Here is a 19,729-nt window from a genome sequence, read left to right as displayed (position 1 = left end):
ACTTATTCGGTGATAAAGTGAGCCGCTTTGCCGCACTCCAAACTTGATAAGAGCCGCGTAGCATCCTAACGACGGAAAGATAAACTATTAAGCAACAATTATTAATAAAAATATAAAATTATCACCCGGCGAAATGCACCGATTGACCGTCAAGCGTAAAAAACGTTATCAGCGATCCTAACATCACATTTATTATTGTAACTGTAACATTATTTACGCAAATTTCGTAATAACGCTATGTACATTAGCATTTATGTTGGTATTAATATGTACGAAGTACGCACCGCTCTTATTTTTAGAGACTGAGGGCTCTTTCTGGTTTCCGATAAAATTCTGATAAGAACACTTGTCAGTATAAAATGTAATGATTTTCTCAAGTCCTCTCGTCTCCCAGTATTCGAATTAGTAAACAGATGATTGCGTATTTTAAAGCATGAGCTATTTTCAACTTATTAATTATGATATAAAATATTCAGCCATACATCAACTAAAATATGTTCAGTTTCTCAAACTATTTTTTCGTAAATGAAAATTGCAATTTCCATACGAAATGTCACATTCCGTTTGATCCAAAATAAACATAAACTCATTCATGAAGTACAGCAATAGCAGTAACCAGGTAAGAACTAGTGAATATTGTAATGCAATTTATTGAACTACATCATATTTGGATTTCCGCTACTGCGCATGTGCCGGAGCTGTCAAAGTTGTCAATTTTTTGCATCGGCCATTGGCTGTTTTTTGTTTTGGTGCCTACCAAATTTTCAGTGAGCTTGTCGGAATGGAATAATGATCGTATGTTTGCATGCCCTGTATTTTTTAAGATACTCGCTATTTCGAAAGTTAACTGATTTTTATAAATTACACATGTCAAGCAAAGGGGAAGACGAACAACCCCCCGCACTCCTGAATGAGGTTAACTTCCCATCCGGAGCGAGTTTCTGTGAAAATGGAGTAACATTTTCCCCGCCGGCATATGTACAGCGATACGGGAATATTTGCGATATTTTGAGGAACGATATCCGCTGGGCGGGACATATCAAAAAGGTAATTTTGATATTCTTCGAAAATGCGCGTCATTTTTCAGAGTACATTAATTTCATAGTTGCGCTTGTATTCAAAATAATTTTATATGTTTATTGCAGGTTGTAGATTTCGGTTGTGCAGAGTTACCATTTTTCACATACCTAAAAAATATTCCTGAAATCAGTGAAGTATTAGAAGTTGACTTTGATGAGGATCTGTTGACTCGTTTTCATAGTCGTGCGGAACCTCTTTTCTATGATCATCTCTTCCCGAGGGAGATCCCATTGAAAGTTTCTGTAAGTAAATATGTACATTTTTTTAGGTTCAAATTTTATTTATTTCAAAAGACCTGGGCTATTTTACTTATTGTCAAAAAATATATATATTTATGTATATGGATGTTACAACTCGATAAATTTCTGATTTTTGAGCTCCGATTTCTAATTATATGTAATCAGGAATCGTTTGTTATTATAAACAGGAAAGTGAAACACATTATTTTTTTTTGTAGCACGATGATATTAAAACTAATGTTATAAATGAATGTTACTAATAACATTAGTTTGAAAATGCCATAACAAGGCGAAACTATTATCACAAATTTTATTTTTACATATTTTTAATACTAAAATAAAATTTTGTAGACTCTAAAAATCAGTGTTTGATTTTAATATTTAATAAATAAATTAAAATATAGTTCTAAAAATTACATGCCAAATCTATAAATAAACGCTGGATCTCAAACTTCAAATCAGAATGCACTCAGCCGCACTCAGGGCTGCACGTGTATTCACGCTCAATTTGAAGAAAATTTTTTTTTTGATTTTTTTTGTTTTTTAGAATATGTATAGAAAAAATCTTTTTAAATAACTCCTTTTAACTCCTTGTCTTTCAATAACTCTTTTCTTTTCAAAACAATATAATTATTTCGGAAAAAAAAAAATTAATGCAAAAATGGTGTTTTAAGAAAATAATCAATTACGTAAAACGTTACCGTAGAACGGGGCTACTTGAACTTTGATGTGTTACTTGAGCCCAGTACAAAAAAAAATTTAGATCGTGGTATCGATCGAAGTATCGTGACAATAAGTGTCACCTGTCATGGAAACAATGAATCGTGTCGATACGTTCATTATTGTAGACCAAATACAGATTTAAATATTTTTTTACTGGGCTCAAGTAACACATCAAAGTTCAAGTAGCCCCGTTCTACGGTACCTGGGTGTATAGAAAATTAAGTTGCGACTTAACGAATACTTTACCTTGAACAGGTTTAATTTCTAATGCAATCTGGAAATTTCATCAGGTCTTACAAGGCAGCGTGAGTGACCCAGACTACAGGCTGGTGGGGTGCGATGCCGTGGTGTGCATTGAGCTGATCGAGCACCTGGATCCCGCTGCGTTTGACCGCCTCCCTCACAACATCTTCGGGTACATACGTCCCCGATTGGCCTTCATCACCACCCCCAACGCAGAATTCAACGTCCTCTTTCCAAATCTCAAAGATGGAGGCTTCAGGCACTATGATCACAGGTTCGAGTGGACAAGAGATGAGTTTTATGACTGGTAAGAATAAATATTCTTCTTCCAACCCTTATCTGCACCCAGTGGTGCATAGGGCACTGGTGCATATGGTCATTAAAAGCACCAATTTGAAATATTCACATTTTTCCGATTTTTCAATCACATTTTTATATGGTCTACATTGTAGACCATATAAAAATTATATGTATTTTGTAGACTTTACAAAATACATATCGTTGTTGCATGCGGAAGTTTTTGGCACCATAAAGGAAAGGTTAATGATTTTTCATCGATATTTCTTCACGAAACTCCATTCTTAACACCTCTTTGGTGTCCCGCAAAATTTATCGGGCAAATGCCGGCGACTCCATGCTGGTGCCATGCGCAAAACAATAGAGAAATGCTTTGAGTATAAAAGGCTTAGTATGGCTTATATATTTTACAAACTATGTATGATCATTTGTATTATTCACCTAGGTCGATGAATGTAATTTCGAGATATCCCGATTACACAGTGGAAATGATCGGAATAGCTCCAGGTCCTAAGGGAACGGAGGACCTTGGATGCTGCTCGCAAATGGCGCTGTTCATCAATCACAAATATGAGAAGGCGGAAGATATAACTGACAGCTTGATAGAAAGACGTTTGACTCCAGGTCTGTACCATATTTTATCTTATGCAAACTTATGTTTTACAATTTGACAGTTCTTAAACTACTTTCTCACTTCAGCCTTCTTTTTGTGTCCAGTATTGAACAAAGGCCTGCCTCCTGGACTTCCACAGTTCTCTGTTGGACGCGACTCTCTTCCGGTACAGGCCCACAACTTTCTTAATGTCATTGGACCATCTTGTCTGGGGCCTACCCGCGCTTATGCGTCCTATTCTAGTCAAGCACCTTTTTCGTCCATCTATCCTCAGACGTACGTGCCACATGACCTGCCCAGTTCCACATTCTGCGATTCTTTGAGCAACATCTGTTACCTTGGTTTTTTCCCTTATCCTAACATTAGTTTTTCGATAGTCTAATAGTATTCCTGATTACATTGAATCAAATGGCTTAAAAGTATCATTGTGTAATTGAAAGTGTGCCCTCACAGTCTTGACATGATATTTTATGTCAGTATATATTTTTTGGAATAACCAACATGTCATTCCACAAAGTTAATGTCGAATCAAGAAATAATATTAAGGCCGTGTGTTTCAAATTTCAATGTTTCAAGAAATTTCAAATATGAATGTGCAATTTGCGGGTGTAAACTCAGCTATAATCCCCTCTACGACCCATGTTTATACTTGCTCGTTTCAAAGCGAGTGTAAACATGAACCGCACGTGAATGCTATACACAAAGAAAACAGTATTTACAAAAACAATTTTCATATTATGTATTTCATATTTTTATATTACTAACTAACTAACTAACTAACCATCACGCCGCTTCTCCGCAGGGGTAGGCAGAGAGAATCGAACGCCAAACCACTCGGTCTTTGCAAACATTCTTTGCCTCTTCTACATTCATGCATCTCCTCATACATACCCGCCGATTATTACGACTCCTGACCCGGCCGCTTTCAAGTATTTGACATACCTGATTGTGCCAAGTTTTCCTCGGTCGTCCTCTGCTTCTTTTTCCAACTACATTCGCCTCATAAATTTGTTTAACCGTTCTTTCTTCACTCATACGCTCCACATGTCCAAACCATCTCAACACACCTTTCTTAATTTTATGGATAATGCTTATCTCAGCCTTACATTCTTTCCTTATTTCATCATTCGAACATCTATCAAACATCGTTTTGCCACACATTCGTCTGAGCGATCGCATTTCGACTGCATTCAGTCTGCTTTCATCCTTCTTTTGCCAACTCCATGCTTCGCTTCCATACATAAGGGTTGGAACCAGAACTCCATTTTTATATTACTGTTTTAAAAGTTGCTATTTTGTTAGCATATTAAGGTTGTTTGTTATATATTGAACGCAGTGAACATCTTAAGCTACTCTTTATTCTTCTTGTACTTTACTATAGCTATGATATATATAGTGTATATTGCGAACATTATTATTTACTTATAACTTACACATGTATTTTAATTATCCTCATAAAATAATATTAATGTTTTTACAGATTTAATCTCAGAGACTGAAGTAAAGTAAGTAAAAATGATTTTATTATTAAATATTACACTTGATTTAAGTAGTGTATTGATATTTCTTGGTGGAACTGCATTTTATATAATAAAATAGTAACTTTATAGTTTTTTCCACTTTTATTACAGTACAGTCTATCATAATTTATACTTTTTTAAACCTTCATAATTATCAGCAAACTGGTATTAACACATTGTTGTCAGACGGTTTTTTCATCAACTCCGACCCTAGTTAGTATACAAATTAGGGTCGTATACTAATCACAAGTAACCGCAAACTCAATTCCGATCTGTGCAATGTTTTTTGGCGTCTTGCGCTCTGCCAAAAGTAACAAAATAGAACGCTTATAAGCGTTTCCCACTCTCTACCAACTGTAAAAGACCCTTTTAAGCGTTTTCCGCAAACAATGTGTTAACTCCATATTTTTTCACATTTAATGCACTGTCTGGTAATTTTACATGCCACTAATTTTAAGCTTATTTTTATAGGAACTGTGATAATGCAATGAATCCATTGACAACCATTCCGGAAAGTGCTGAGTGCCAAAATAGATGCGGGGTGAACATATCAAGTAGCAGTAGCGACGATGAAGCTATGTTTATTTACCACGGTGTTTCCACAAAGGATTTCAGTTTCTACAGGGGTGATAGTAATCAGGTTACGCCAAATACAAAAGCTGACTTCCAATGGGATTGCAGAGTTTGGGAGAACGGACACATAGCTGAATATTATAAAACCATAGCTGAATATGTATTCCCTCATGATGTAAGCAATTTTTTCTTAAGTAATACAATTTGTGATATTATTTATTGATTTGCCATTAACTTTGTGGAATGACAATGTTAATTTTTTTTTTTTAATTAAAAACTTGTATAATACCACTTAATGAGTTTTATTTCATTACACATTACTAGTTTTGAAAACTAACATGTCAAAACTAGTCTCCAAAAGTGTCTAATGAAATAAAACTCATTAAGTGGTATTATACAAGAATTAAGTTTTTCAATTATCAATTTGTGATAAGTATTTTGAAATATATCTTAAGTCTATGCGTTCACGTCTTTAGTGTACTGCCGTACAGGGTCTAAAGCGCAGTAAAAGCGTGTAATAGGTATTTGGGAGAGGAACCTAAGAGGCTTTACCAACGAGTAAATACCAATCCGCCTGTCCGCAATGTCCGCCTCCGTAGTCTAATGGTCAGCACGCTTTGCTACCATACTGGACGTCCAGGGTTCGATTCCCAGGGGGGGGGGGGTCGAAATTAATATTAGTAATTTTTCACTCTAATATTTATTCAAAATCACCCTAGATTGGTATCTGAAGCGGAGGGCTGAACACCTTTCCTTCATATGTTGACGATCAAGGTAACACTGATTTAATATGATGCAGTGCCCTATGCACCATCGGGTGCGGATAAAGGTTTTAAGATGTTAGAGGTGTTAGAAATAAAAAAAGCGGTTAAACAAAAATTAAATATAATTAACAACCAAATAAACGTTAGTCAAAGTCCCATTTTTAATATTTTTCCCATAAAATCAAACCCAACCTAAACAGAGTTATCCCCTTCCTTGCTCTTACCCCTCCTTAAAACACCATTACCCCCACCCCTACCCTTTTGAAACCCAACAACTTGTACACTGTTTCTTTTTATATACATATTTAGTAATAAATGAAACCCTGAAGAGGGCAACAGGTTGTTGCCGAAACTAGTTGGTTAATAAAAATGTGAGTGGACCAGAACACAAACTATTTTTATTTCTCGAAATAATAAATAAATAAAATACCTTGCCTAGAAAAACTAATCCACGTAGTATGAACCTAAAATATTTGTCTATGTAACTATTCAATTGACTGGACATTTCTTGATTGATTGTAGTGTGATACCCGTTCTCGAGACAAGAAGATTCTAGATGAAGTGTTATTCAGAGTCGAGATGTATGCAAACTACGAAGACGAATATTACGATGATGATAATGATTATTGGCGAATCCCCATCTCTCAGCTATTAATGTACACATCCAGCATGAACGTCGAAGCCGATGAACTTCGGTAAGTACTAGTGGTTTTGTAAATATGTGTGTAGTTACGAAACATTATCACCTGCAGAAGTGCGGGTTGACCCTGAAGTGCCAGGAGGTATCAGCAAGGCTGTTCCGTTAGGCCATAACATTTTAACACATTGTTTGCGGGAAACGCTCAAAAGCGTCTTTACATACTGTTAGTAGAGAGCTGTAGACACATAAAAGTGTCTGTTTACTTTTGGAGAGCGTGAGAAATGCCGAAAAACATTGTACAGATCGGAATTGGGTTTGCAGTTACTTGTGATTAGTTTGTGTGATTGGTTTGTAGTAAATGACCCTTATTGAAAAAAACTGCCCGACAACAATGTGCTGTGAAATGTAAAAACCTAACTATTTAAAAAAATATGTATACATATCGTAGTCATACAGGAGAAAGTGACCAAGTGCATTTTTTACAAAAAAGTGATCATTGACTGTTTGATATCTTACTAGCTTAATATTGCCCTGAAAAAATCCCAAAGGATTTTAAACTTGGAAGTATAATATATTGACTTATTAAAAATGACTAACTGCATTGATACTTATTTTCTTGTCAAGCAAAAGTGACTTAAATGGCCCTCCTGAACATTTTACGTTCTGTTAGTTGGTCACTTTCTCCTGTACGACTACGATATATTTAAAGGATATTATGGAGACTAATAATAAATTAGTATGTCCTCGTTTGTTTCCTTTCTTATAGAAAAATATTAACCGATGCAGAGTATGAAATTCAACAGGATATTGTTATATATAGAAAGATTAAATCTTCCATCTCTATAGACGAATTTTTCCCCTCGGCAATTGACGATCATTATAAACAGGTACTATGATTTTTTCTGTATCTATTTTAGTTTTGTCATGTTGGTATGTCTCTTGTTTCATTTAATTTTGTTACACTTTGACAAACCTGACAAACAGTCATCTTCATAGAGTTTTGTAAATTTTCATATGGTCAAAATCATTTTAGTATGAAAAATGGCATCAGTGACTGCCTTGCCAATTCTGCAGATGAGTTTGTTAAGTTGGTATCACTTCCTCCTCCCTTTCACACTATTGCAACTTGAAGTAGATAACAAAGGTTTATAATTAATGTGATACTTTTTTATAGATTTTGGATGAACCTGGCGATTTAAATTCGTGGACAAATGACTCAACGAATAATTTGGACTGGGATAAAAAAATAAATAACGATTCAGGTAGAGTTAATTTTTATCAAGAAAACAATTTCTCTCAACAATCTGGAATTCTCTTTCAAGTACACACTAATTTCAAAAAAATATATTTAATGAAATTAAGAATAAATGGCAGATGGACGCATTTATCAGATTATTTTCCTAACATACTAAGGACACGAAAACTATTTCTAACCGTTTGGTCGATTGAAGCTTAAGTGGAAGGGTATTTTTACCTTCTACGCCGCCCTCATTTCAAAGTCAGAAAAGAAGGAATTATTTAAAGTGTTCATATGAATATTATGCACTAATCTCTTTGTTAAGGGCCAAACTACTATGTACACAATTATCGAATCCCGTCGCCAGTGTTCCGCAGGCGTAAAAAACACCTATCTGAAATGTGTTAAGATAAATTTAGCCTAAAAATATAATTTGTCTGCAATTACTTAAAATCTGACAAGAGTAATCATAAAACCCTTATCCGCACCCCAATGGTGCATAGGGCACTGTGTCATATAATCTTGATCGTTTACACATGAAGGAAAGGTGATCAGCCCTCCGCTTCAGGTACCAGTCCATGGTAATATTGAATAAATAATACATTGAAAAAATCACTTATATTTATTTTACCCCCCTTGGGAATCGAACCCGGGACCTCCAGAACGGTAGCCGAGCGTGCTGACCATTACACTATGGAGGCGGACAAGAGTGATATTTTGTTATTTTTAAAAAAGCAAATCAAAAGAAAGTGAATCCTTCTTTTGAACAAAAGTTACCTTAAAAGCAGCAAAATCGAGTTGTGCCTCTTTGTAAGATGACCGACACTTATTTCCAACTGTTTTTCTTTTAAACCTAAGCCTGAATCCATTTCAATCTCTTTTTTAACACTATCTTTATTTCTTTTAGAACCAGAGACATTTGAAGAAACTCTCGAACCCGTTACATCAGATCGTTCACCCAATGAATTGGAGACCACGGCATTGACGACGGATGAGGGTAATCATGTCACCCTGTACACCGGCTTGCTGGGAGACAGCATGGCTTCTGGTACTGATGAAAGATCAAGGTCTGATAGTCCTCTAGGCCAGCTATTTGGTGCCAACAGGGACTCCAACGAAGATCAGAGACTGTCCGATTCGGGATATTTAAAGTCCCAGGTAAATTGGCTGTCACTTTCCTTATATTTTGGCTGTAACATCTAATTTGTGATAGTCAACACATTGTTAGCGGGTGGTTTTTTCATCAATCCTGACCCTAATTAGTATACTAATTATGGTTGCATACTAACTCAATTATAAATTTTTACTCAATCACAAGTAACCACAAACTCAACTCCGATCTGTACAATGTTTTTTGGCGTCTTACGCTGTGCCAAAAGTAATAAATTACAACTCTTATATGTGTCCCCCACTCTCTACCGACAGTTTGTTAAAGACACATTTAAGCGTTTTCTGCAAACAATGTGTTAAATTGTTTCACCAAGTCAAATGTACTAACCACTACACTGTGAAGGTAGACAGAATGTTTAAAAACCTTATTTTTCAGTCAAAATGGATGGAAATAAATACTTTTTGCAGGAAGATGCGTCAATTTTTATTAAATTAACTAATAATTTTGCACTCGACTATCTCATTGCTTAATTAACACATTGTTTATGTGCGCGTATATTGCGCACATATTTCGCTCACTCCTTTCAAGAACGTCATAAATCAAAAAACTTGATTTTTCAGGAGAACGTTTTTAAAGTTTAAAAATAAAATACAATGTATTAAAAATAAACATCAAGCCACTAATTGAACTTTTTACTGTGCAACAGATCTTTTTAGGTAAAACCTGAAGGTTTTTTCTCCATTTGAAAAATATTAAGTATATTTAAAAAAATAATTAAACAATACCTTTTCATCAAAATGCAAAAACAACATTTTCTGCCCTGTAGTGGGTAAATATTAAATTAAAAATATGCCGCTTTTGCTGGTATATAGTACATTTTCTGGGCATTCCGAAAACATGCACAACTCAAAATTGACGATTTTTGATTTATGACGTTCTTGAAAGGAGTGAGCAATTTATGCATTTTGATTACCTTGAACTCCAGATACAAAAAACACCTAATATAATTTCTTGTCATGTTGTAGCGAATAGATGTCACTATAATACAAAAATATTATCAATTTGTTTGTCATAATTCTTTCAACGTGATCTAATATCGCCCGCTTCAAATTATATTTCTTTAACAAACTTCACTGTAACCAATGTTAGCTAGTGGACCCATAATAATAATAAATTGGTTACCCACTAAGTTTTTTAAAAACAACAATCCTTTTCTCAAAAGATTTGGTTTAAAGATAGTTTTTTTTTAATTATTATTAATTAGTCTTGAGGAAAAACTATTTGCTTTAAAACAGTTCAATATTTGAAAGCTATAATAAGATATATACTGATTCTATAACGATTTTTTTTGGTAAGATATCTATTTCATTTAATCATCTTATTTCAGGATTCCCCGCAATCCCCGGTGTGTTCAGATTCCTTTTCAAACGACCTCATAACACCGGACAAGGACCTATCGGACATGATGATTCAGTCCACGATATTGGAGTGCATACCTGAGAATTTAAACTGCCCGACAATGTGCTCGAGTCCAAAGGACCCCTCGAAGCATCCGGAATCCAGGCGCAGGTCCGTCGGACCCATCATCGGTTCGGAGTCCGCCAAGAATCCGGAATTCCCCAGCGGACCCTCCATGTCGCGACCCAGAAGTCTCCACACTTGCACGACCAACTTCGAATACGCGCAAAACGAATTTAAATCTACCGCGAATGATCGAGCGAGAAATAATCACGTTTCCGTAGATAATTCCCCGCAGCCCGATAGTCCCCAACTCAACTTCCTCAGTCCGGAAGAAGTCGTCTACCAGAGGAACGAGCCGTTGCACTTTGAGAATGTCCCGAGACATTTCAACATGCAGCAAATGTTGCAAAATAACCAGGAGCAGAGACGTGAGGATTTACGGGTTCGCGAAAGGTTGGCTCGCCCGGATTTCTTGGATATTCAAAATCTGGAGGTCGCCGTGGTCGATCATTTGAATAACAATGTTGATTTTGAAGGGAATAATTTTGATGATCAAGAAAGAGAGAATGATAATGTAGAGAGAGGTAAAATCCTACATCTATATAAATAAAAATGTAAATGTTCAAAATCTTAAATCTTCTAAAGTAATTAATCAACTGCTTTAATAATTTCACGCGATGTTGCATTTGAATACACGGATGTTTGAATCATCTAAGTAAATACAAATTTAACAAGTGACGCGTAAAAAAACAACTCTACATTCATATATGCCTGAAGTTTGCATGATCCGGTTATATAAATCCATTACATTTGCAATATTTAGCATACACCTGTAGTTAGCCCCATACAGTTTAATCACATACATTTATTTGCTTCATCATTTTTATAATTTTTCAACTTTTATTTTTTTTAAGAACAAATAATAATGAATCAGTAAAAAATATGTAAATCAAAACATTTTACTTTGTATAATGTTATATTTTTTGTTGTTTTTGTCTCCGATTTTTCAGTAAATTTTTGAAAAGCCAATATAATCGTTTAATCTTTTTAAAGATATTGTTTATGGGAAATGCTTTAGAGTGTCTTTTACCTACTCTCTACTGTTGGTAGAGAGCGGGAGACATATAAGCATTCTATTTGCTTACTTTTGGCAGTGTGCGAGATACCAAAAAACATTGTACATATAGATCGGAATTGGGTTTGCGGTTACTTGTGATTAGTATACAACCTTAATTAGGGTTGGGGTTGATGAAAAAACTGCCCGACAACAATGGGTTAATATCCTTGGACTGGTTGATACCTGAAACGCAGTTCTAATCACCTTGCCTTCATATTATTTACAATCAACTTGATGCGGCATCAATCTGATGCAAATTCCCTATGTATCGTTGAGTGCAGAGGGACAGAAGAAAAAGCTGTAATCATGATTATATCATTAAAAATTGTGTATGTTGTAGTTGTCATTTATTTTATAATTTGTTTTATTTGCTTTTTCATCATAGAGTTGATGTAGAATTTTTGCCATAGTGAGGAACAATACCACTTTTTTTATTTTATGTAAGTATAATTATTTATTACTGTTATAAAAATATATTATTAGATTAAAACCAATATTTATAGCTTTTCCACTTTATTTTTATTTGACCAGCGACCGGGTTTCGTCGTTACAGACATCATCAGACTGGTGGGAGGCTATACAAATTGTTATGTTATATATAAAAGAAGGCAGGAGTTGATAACCATGATTTGATATAATTTTATTGAGAAATTAATTTAATTTGAGTGAATTTAAGTATTGTATGATATTAAAAATATTTTTTATAAAGGTTTTTTGTATTGAGAGCACAATTTTATATAAAGTTATAATAAATTTGCATTTTTTGTGAATGAATTTAAATTATGTAACGAAGTATCAGGAACTGCTGGTTGACGGCTCCTTCCACTACGCTGCGGTTGTCCGGGGGAAGTCCGAAGTTCTCTGAAATGTAAATTTCCCGGCAGTCATTTCTTATCGACAAGACATTAAGGCATCTATTGTTTCTTTTCTGATGGGTAAAGTAAGGGAGAATGAATGTGTGTTACTTGATCATTTAATGTCTTTATTGGGACAATTTTTTAACCTATTTATTTCCAAAATTTCGAGCCTATCTAATTTTTTACCTTTACTACATTTGTGTAAGATTTTTACATGATCCTGATACTTCGTTACATAATTTAAATTCATTCACAAAAAATGCAAATCTATTATAACTTTATATAAAATCGTGCTCTCAATACAAAAAACCTTTATAAAAAGTATTTTTAATATCATACAATACTTAAATTCACTCAAATTAAATTAATTTCTCAATAAAATTATATCAAATCATGGTTATCAACTCCTGCCTTCTTTTATATATAACATAACAATTTGTATAGCCTCCCACCAGTCTGATGATGTCTGTAATGACGAAACCCGGTCGCTGGTCAAATAAAAATAAAGTGGAAAAGCTATAAATATTGGTTTTAATCTAATAATATATTAAAAATGCAATTCCATCACGAAGTGTCAGTGGATAATATAAATCTGTTATAAAAATGTTCTCATTATCATTTTGCTTGGATAGTGTTTGAGAAATTACAATATGTACAAATATTTTCACGCTTGTTCAATTTCTAGTACACATATTTGAAGCCGAATTCATGGACGATGCAGAAAATATATTGAGAAATTTAGATAGACATAATGAAAACCATATCATTGATGATCAGAACATAGAAGAAGAGGAAGAGATTATTGTGGAACAAATTTTTCAGTATCGAGAAAACTATGGAGGAAACGAGAACTATGGGTTCAATCCCGGGTAAGATAATTTTTTAATTATAGATTTGGCATTTAATTTGTAGAACTCCATTTTAACTTATATATTAAATATTAAAATCAAACACTGATTTTTAAAGTCTACTAAATTGTATTTTATTATTAAAAACACATAAAATTAAAATTTGTGTCAATTTTTTTCCCTTGTGATGGAATTTTTAAACTACTGTATACCACTAAAGTAGTTTGAAAATGCCATAACAAGACAGCAAGTGTCACAAATTGAACTTTTGTGTTTTTAATAATAAAAAAAATAATAAAAAATAAAAATAAAATAAAAAAAAGTGTTCGCCTCCGTAGTGTAATGGTCAGCACTCTTGGCTACCGTTCTGGAGGTCCCGGGTTCGATTCCCAAGGGGGGTAAAATAAATATAAGTGATTTTTCACTGTCATATTTATTCAATATTACCCTGGACTGGTACCTGAAGCGGAGGGCTGATCACCTTTCCTTCATGTGTTAACGATTGAGATAACACTGCGTTTATATGAAGCAGTGCCCTATGCACCATTGGGGTGCGGATAAGGGTTTTATTATTATTTTATTATTAATAATAAAATATTATTTAGTAGACTACTAATACTTGGAAGTTCTATATGTATGACCCGATTCAGAAACATTGTTATTGAATCACTAGAACTTCACTAGAGACATCTATTGGTGAGATAAAAAGAAGCTTTTTACTGAGCAGAAACACTTATATCAGTATGTGAGGTCCGAATCCTGGATTGTAATCACATACATACATGAGAAACGCCAGAAAATATTATTTTCATTTTTATTATTTAAGCTTATAATTTGACCAGATAATTTATTTACAACATTTTGAGTGTGTCCAAATACATGTTCACAAAATCTGGATTATCTCCAATTACAGGAGTTATTTTCATATTATTTTTTGACATCTCATCAAAGATGAAGAAGAATATGGAAGTCTGGTCATTTAAGGGGCCGACAACCGTCATAGGCTGGTTTGTATTTGGACACACTCAAAATGTTATAAATAAATTATCTGGTCAAATAACACTCTTCTTATCATTCATCGCTCACTTTGTAAAATACCACTTAAAAACACCACTTCATGACTTTCAGTTTCAGAGTAATCATTCCACAATCATGTTTTGAATATTGAAACCATTAACTTTGTGGATCATATTGATATATTATTTCGAGAAATAAAAATACTTTGTGTTCTGATCCACTCACATTTTTACTAACCAACTAGTTTCGGTAACAACCTGTTGCCCTCTTCAGGGTTTAATTTATGACTAAATTAGACTAAGTCATAAATTAAAGCCTGAAGAGGGCAACAGGTTGTTGCCGAAACTAGTTGGTTAGTAAAAATGTAAGCGGATCAGAACACAAAGTATTTTTATTTTTCGAAATAATATTCCACAATCAGTTCAAAAGCTAAGTAAACGATGAATGATAAGGAGAATGTTTAATCTAATAATTTAGACTGGGGAAAACTTGGTATGATCACATAATTAAAATACTTGAACGTGGTCAGGTCAGGAGTGAAAATAATCGCAATACTGCAACGGCAAACACCACTTGACTAAAAACATTATCCTAAATTATAATTATAAAATTTATTTATTTATTTATTTTTCATAATACATAGATACATTCAAATATACATATTCATTTCATATATACATTTATTATATTAAATGGCCTAAATTGATTTATCATCTTGTGTTCCAGAAATGCAGCGGATGACATTGAATTCTCTCAAGACAATTTTTCATATCCAAATACTCCCGATAAATCTCAGTACGATGACAACAGCGCGGAGACAAACTTCCTGTTGGATTCCATAGCCAAAACTCTCAGCCTGAGTCCCGACGAAAGCATTTACCCCGACGATGACTTTCCGGCTTGTTCTTACAAAGCCATCACTGACAGCGTTGACAATATTGACCTTTCCTTGCCATCAACGTCAAATACTAATAATTCTAAATACCAAAAAGACGGCCGCCATTGGGAAACCAAATATCTTGATTCCGATAAGCGTATAACAAGAATGCTGTATGTCCCTAGTAAATGCTTTCAAAATTTAAGCAGTGATGCGTCACAAATTGATGATAAAACTAGAGACTTATCCGATGACAGTAATGTTAATATTGTCAGAGATCATTGTGCATCTTTGATGAAATCTGTGTGCGAACAATTGGACATTGCTCCTGACGCATCTGATTCTGTTTTTACCGATGCAAATGATTTACAAAATGATTTTAATGCATTGAATTCAGCGGAGAGTAGCGATCTGCAGTTAGAAGCTGCAATTTCAGAAGCTCCTACTAGACAGGTTAATTACTTATAATATAAATAATTATTAGTATATTGTACTGAAATGAGTGCATGGCTTCTTTATAACGCATATAGCATAACCGAAAATGTTTATCACCTCTTCTTGGGGCTTTAATTCTTTGTAATGTGACATCAAAATTAATTGTCAGTTTAAGGTTAGGTATCTGTCATGTCACCAATTTAGTTTATGCTATTATTAAGAATAATAGAGTCCAATCTTTCTTTGTATACAAGGTTATTACTTACAACATATATATTATAGGTGTATCTACTAAAACAAGGCATTACTTTTTTCATACGCAGTGTATAAATTGAAATATGATTTCAGGATCTTTCTTGATATGTGAAATAATTTGGGAGATCTCTGTAAATGTAAAATTTTCGAAAATTAATAAAATATGTTCAATAATGGGCAGAATGGTAAATGTCACACTGTGCGTAAAGTGGTCACTCAATCCAGCCAGTTCCAGGTCATTACCCCTAGGATGTTCAGACTTCTATGCCCTTCGTATATAAAATAATTCTCTTTTGAGACACCCAATAATATACTGGGACATGTCCTTAGAATGCCACCTGAAAGCATCAACCCCTCATGTGACAGAGTGACTTGGAGACGTCTCGTGTTGGCCATATGCTCCACCTAGGGAGCGAACATGGATAGAAGAAGAAGAATAATATAAACATGTCTTAAAATATATCCCTTGTATTTTTTTTAATTGATCAGCATTTATGTAAATACATATAAAATCACTTTCACTTATTTAGGTACCTACATTTATTGATTTTTTAAATGTGTTCTATTTTAGATTTTAGTTATTTTGTTTTGTCTAGAACAAATTATTTAGTGTGTTTATTATTTAGTTTTAATTTTTTTTTTAAGTTAAATTTTCTGTTTTTGTAAATCTTTTTTTGTTTTTGCTTTTCTGTTAGACATCTTTCCACAGCAGACAGTCTTCCATCGTTGATTACTTTTTGGTCGAAGATGCAGCATTTCCCGACTGGCTCTTGTATCTTTTGAATTTGGCTGATAATGTGAGTTTGCTATTTAGATAATCGTCATCTCATGTTATAAAATGTGTTCAGTCGCTTATAATGCCAAATTTAGCATTTATTTTATAGACTTCACTTGTCATGTGACAATATAAACATCTTTCCTTTTCTATATGGGTATCGTTTGGCCAATGGTTATAGCTGTCATTTCCCAAATGAAGGACATGAATTTGACTCCTATATCAGTCATAACCGTGAATTTGTTGACCCTGATTAGTTTTAATGAAGATATTTAATTTGAAGATTTTATTTAGAATAAACACAGGTTTTTTAAATTTTATTTCTGATGATGAAATAATACAATGATTAAAGAAAACACTTAATAACTAATTATGTTATTATACAGACCTGAATGATGAAAGTTTAACTTCTGAAACATGTAGTCTTTAATAAAACTCAAGTGGTAAAAAACAAGTGTTTTCTTTAATCATTGTAACAAGTCTTACCACAAAGTTAATGCCGAAACAATAAATAAAATATGAAATAATACAATTAAATAATAATATTTTCCATTTTTATGTTTTTTTTAATGTTTTTATTGTATGTTTAAACTGAGAGAATTTTTAACTACTTTTAAAAGTGATACACAGAGGTTTTACGTCTAGTATTTCTAAACCATAACTCCATTATAACCTACTACTACCGCCGTTACTATGATAAAATCAGTTCGAGCTTTTTTTGCCGGGCTGCCTGTACCAGGTACGTACCAGCATCCGCAGAGGCCCATTTTTTTGTGGCTGTCCTAAGCACAGGCCAATCCACAAAGGCTCATTTTTTGTGCCCGTATTAGGTACATGCCAATCTGTAAAGGCCTACTTTTTGTGCCTGTACTAGGTACACTAATCCAATAGGTGCACTAGGCCAATCCCCAAAGGCCCATTTCTTTGCCCATATTACGTACGGGCAAAGCATTCAATTTCAATTTGTTTATTCAATAAATAATACATAACATATATACATTTGAGGCGTGCATATTATTAATATAAATTGCAATCATAAATATATGTATAAAGACTCTTGTCAAAGTAGTAGAAGAATCCCGCTTTGGAATACCCCCTCAGACACATAGAACAGATCAATATTCAGCGTGATATTGTTCAAACAACTGTAAAAACAGTTTGTAAAACTACTCAAACAGTTTTACAAAACTTTGTCAAAGGGAAATATCTAAATGGCGCAGGTAGGTAACAATTAGTAATATTTTCAGCACGGTATCGAAGCAGGTATGGCGGACTTCACTCGGGAGAGAGGAGGGGCAGGAGACGGGGTGGGGGTGCACTCCCAGTTCAACTCTGGGCGCGCCAGCATGTCCAACACTTCGAGCAGCAACGGCGTTAGGGTGAGAATATTTGTTCCCTTGTAAAATTCCCACATTCAAATAATATATTTCCCTTATTTATTGTAACTGCAGACAGTTGGTAGAATTCCATATTGAATTGTTGGGTAATATATCCAAAATAAAACACAGTTTTTGTTGGATTGAATTCTAAATTTATTTATGTATATCTTAATACGAAACGCGTCACGTATTAAAATATACATAAATAAATATAGAATTCAATCCAACAAAAACTTTGTTTCATTTTGGATACATTACCCAACAAATATATTTCCCAACTATATTCATGATCGACCTTTAAATAGAATGACAGTGACTATTTTCAGATCAAACTTTCCAACGTATTTTTACTAATGAAATATGCATTAACTAATATTTTTCTAATTTATAATCACTACATTAAAGCGTGTAAAAAAACAAAGGATTTAAGAAAAGTAAATAGCCATTTTTTATTACACCTAAAGGACTTATATAAATCCAAGCATTCATGTTCTGGAGATTTTTTTATCCACAATATCAACAACAACAAAAAATCCTGTTTTTTAAATCTTGACGATTAAATATAAAAGATGACGTCCATTCAAAGGCATGTATTGTCCAGTTCAGTTATATTTGTGCCACATCCGTTGTCCTAGGTGGCTCCTGCCAAACTCCATTCTTAAAATTATCAGCCCGGAAATGCCACATAATATGTATGTTGGCAACTTATTGTTAGTATTACCGAGTATACTAAGCTAACTTTTTTTTCTCTCTCTACATGTTGTTCTTTGTGTCTTCTTACCCTTATCCGCACCCAATGGTGCATAGAGCACTGCATCATATAAACGCAGTGTTATCCTGATCGTTAACACATGAAGGAAAGGAGATCAGCACTCCGCTTCAGGTACCAGTGCAGGGTAATATTGAGTAAATATTGAAAAAATCACTTACATTTATTTGACCTACCCCTGGGAATCGAACCCAGGACCACCAGATCGGTAGCCAAACGTGCTGACTATTACACTGCGGAGGCGGAAGTCTCATTAAATAAATATTAGAGTGTAAAATCACTGATAATTATTTTCACCCTCCCTCCGGGAATCGAACCCGGAAATGTTTGCCAATTTAAATTTAAATTATCGCATAATTTACTAAAAACACCAGATTTATCATTCGTAATCAAGCATTTTCATGTTTAAAATTTTTAACTAAGTGAATTTTAATGCTACGTATTTAAACATTTTATAATAGGTAGATCCGTTGGAATTACCCACAATATCCTCCGAAGACCTGCCCATCTACCACTCTCTGGGGTCCCTAGGCCCCAGAGACTATTCGGAGTCCTCTAGCTCCGGCTCCAACCTCGACTACGACCCCCTCGTCATGGAGTCCAGCTCCCGGCACTCGGAAATCCTCGCCAACTCGGGGGAGGACCTGCCAGACATGGACGTGGACCAGGATGACAGCAACATGGATACCTCTGTCTACAGTCTGCACATCATAGTGTCTAATACAAGTAGCAACGATGCTGATATTGAAGTTGATACCGACACAGATTCAGATGCTTAATTTTTTTTTGTAATAATTACAATAATATGCAACGTTTCAGCTTCACAATTTTTTTAATTTATTTAAACTCAAAAAGAAAATACCACTATTTCCTTCCTTATTTTGTTTAGAAAATACCAC

The 19,729-nt window shown here is 34.1% G+C and overlaps 1 protein-coding gene across 1 annotated transcript; it reads left to right on the top strand.

Annotated features, from left to right (window-relative positions):
• Positions 1-700: 700 nt before the first annotated feature.
• On the top strand, positions 701-19,729 carry Hen1 (Hen1 methyltransferase). Its single transcript, XM_088260638.1, has 16 exons — positions 701-1,047; positions 1,146-1,322; positions 2,333-2,592; positions 3,028-3,206; positions 4,676-4,700; positions 5,187-5,463; positions 6,575-6,747; positions 7,459-7,579; positions 7,867-7,954; positions 8,837-9,087; positions 10,428-11,085; positions 13,161-13,344; positions 15,067-15,670; positions 16,603-16,704; positions 17,930-18,061; positions 19,292-19,729. Exons 1-16 carry the CDS (start codon positions 790-792, stop codon positions 19,607-19,609), a joined length of 3,807 nt encoding a protein of 1,268 aa, XP_088116764.1. The 5' UTR covers positions 701-789; the 3' UTR covers positions 19,610-19,729.

Source organism: Brachycentrus maculatus, unplaced genomic scaffold, assembly GCF_059751285.1.
Source record: "Brachycentrus maculatus isolate JH-2025_06_01 unplaced genomic scaffold, ASM5975128v1 h1tg000139l, whole genome shotgun sequence".
In the NCBI taxonomy this organism is placed as follows: Eukaryota; Metazoa; Arthropoda; class Insecta; order Trichoptera; family Brachycentridae; genus Brachycentrus; species Brachycentrus maculatus.
Note: the sequence above shows the minus strand (reverse complement) of the source record. Positions and strands in the feature narration are given on the sequence as shown.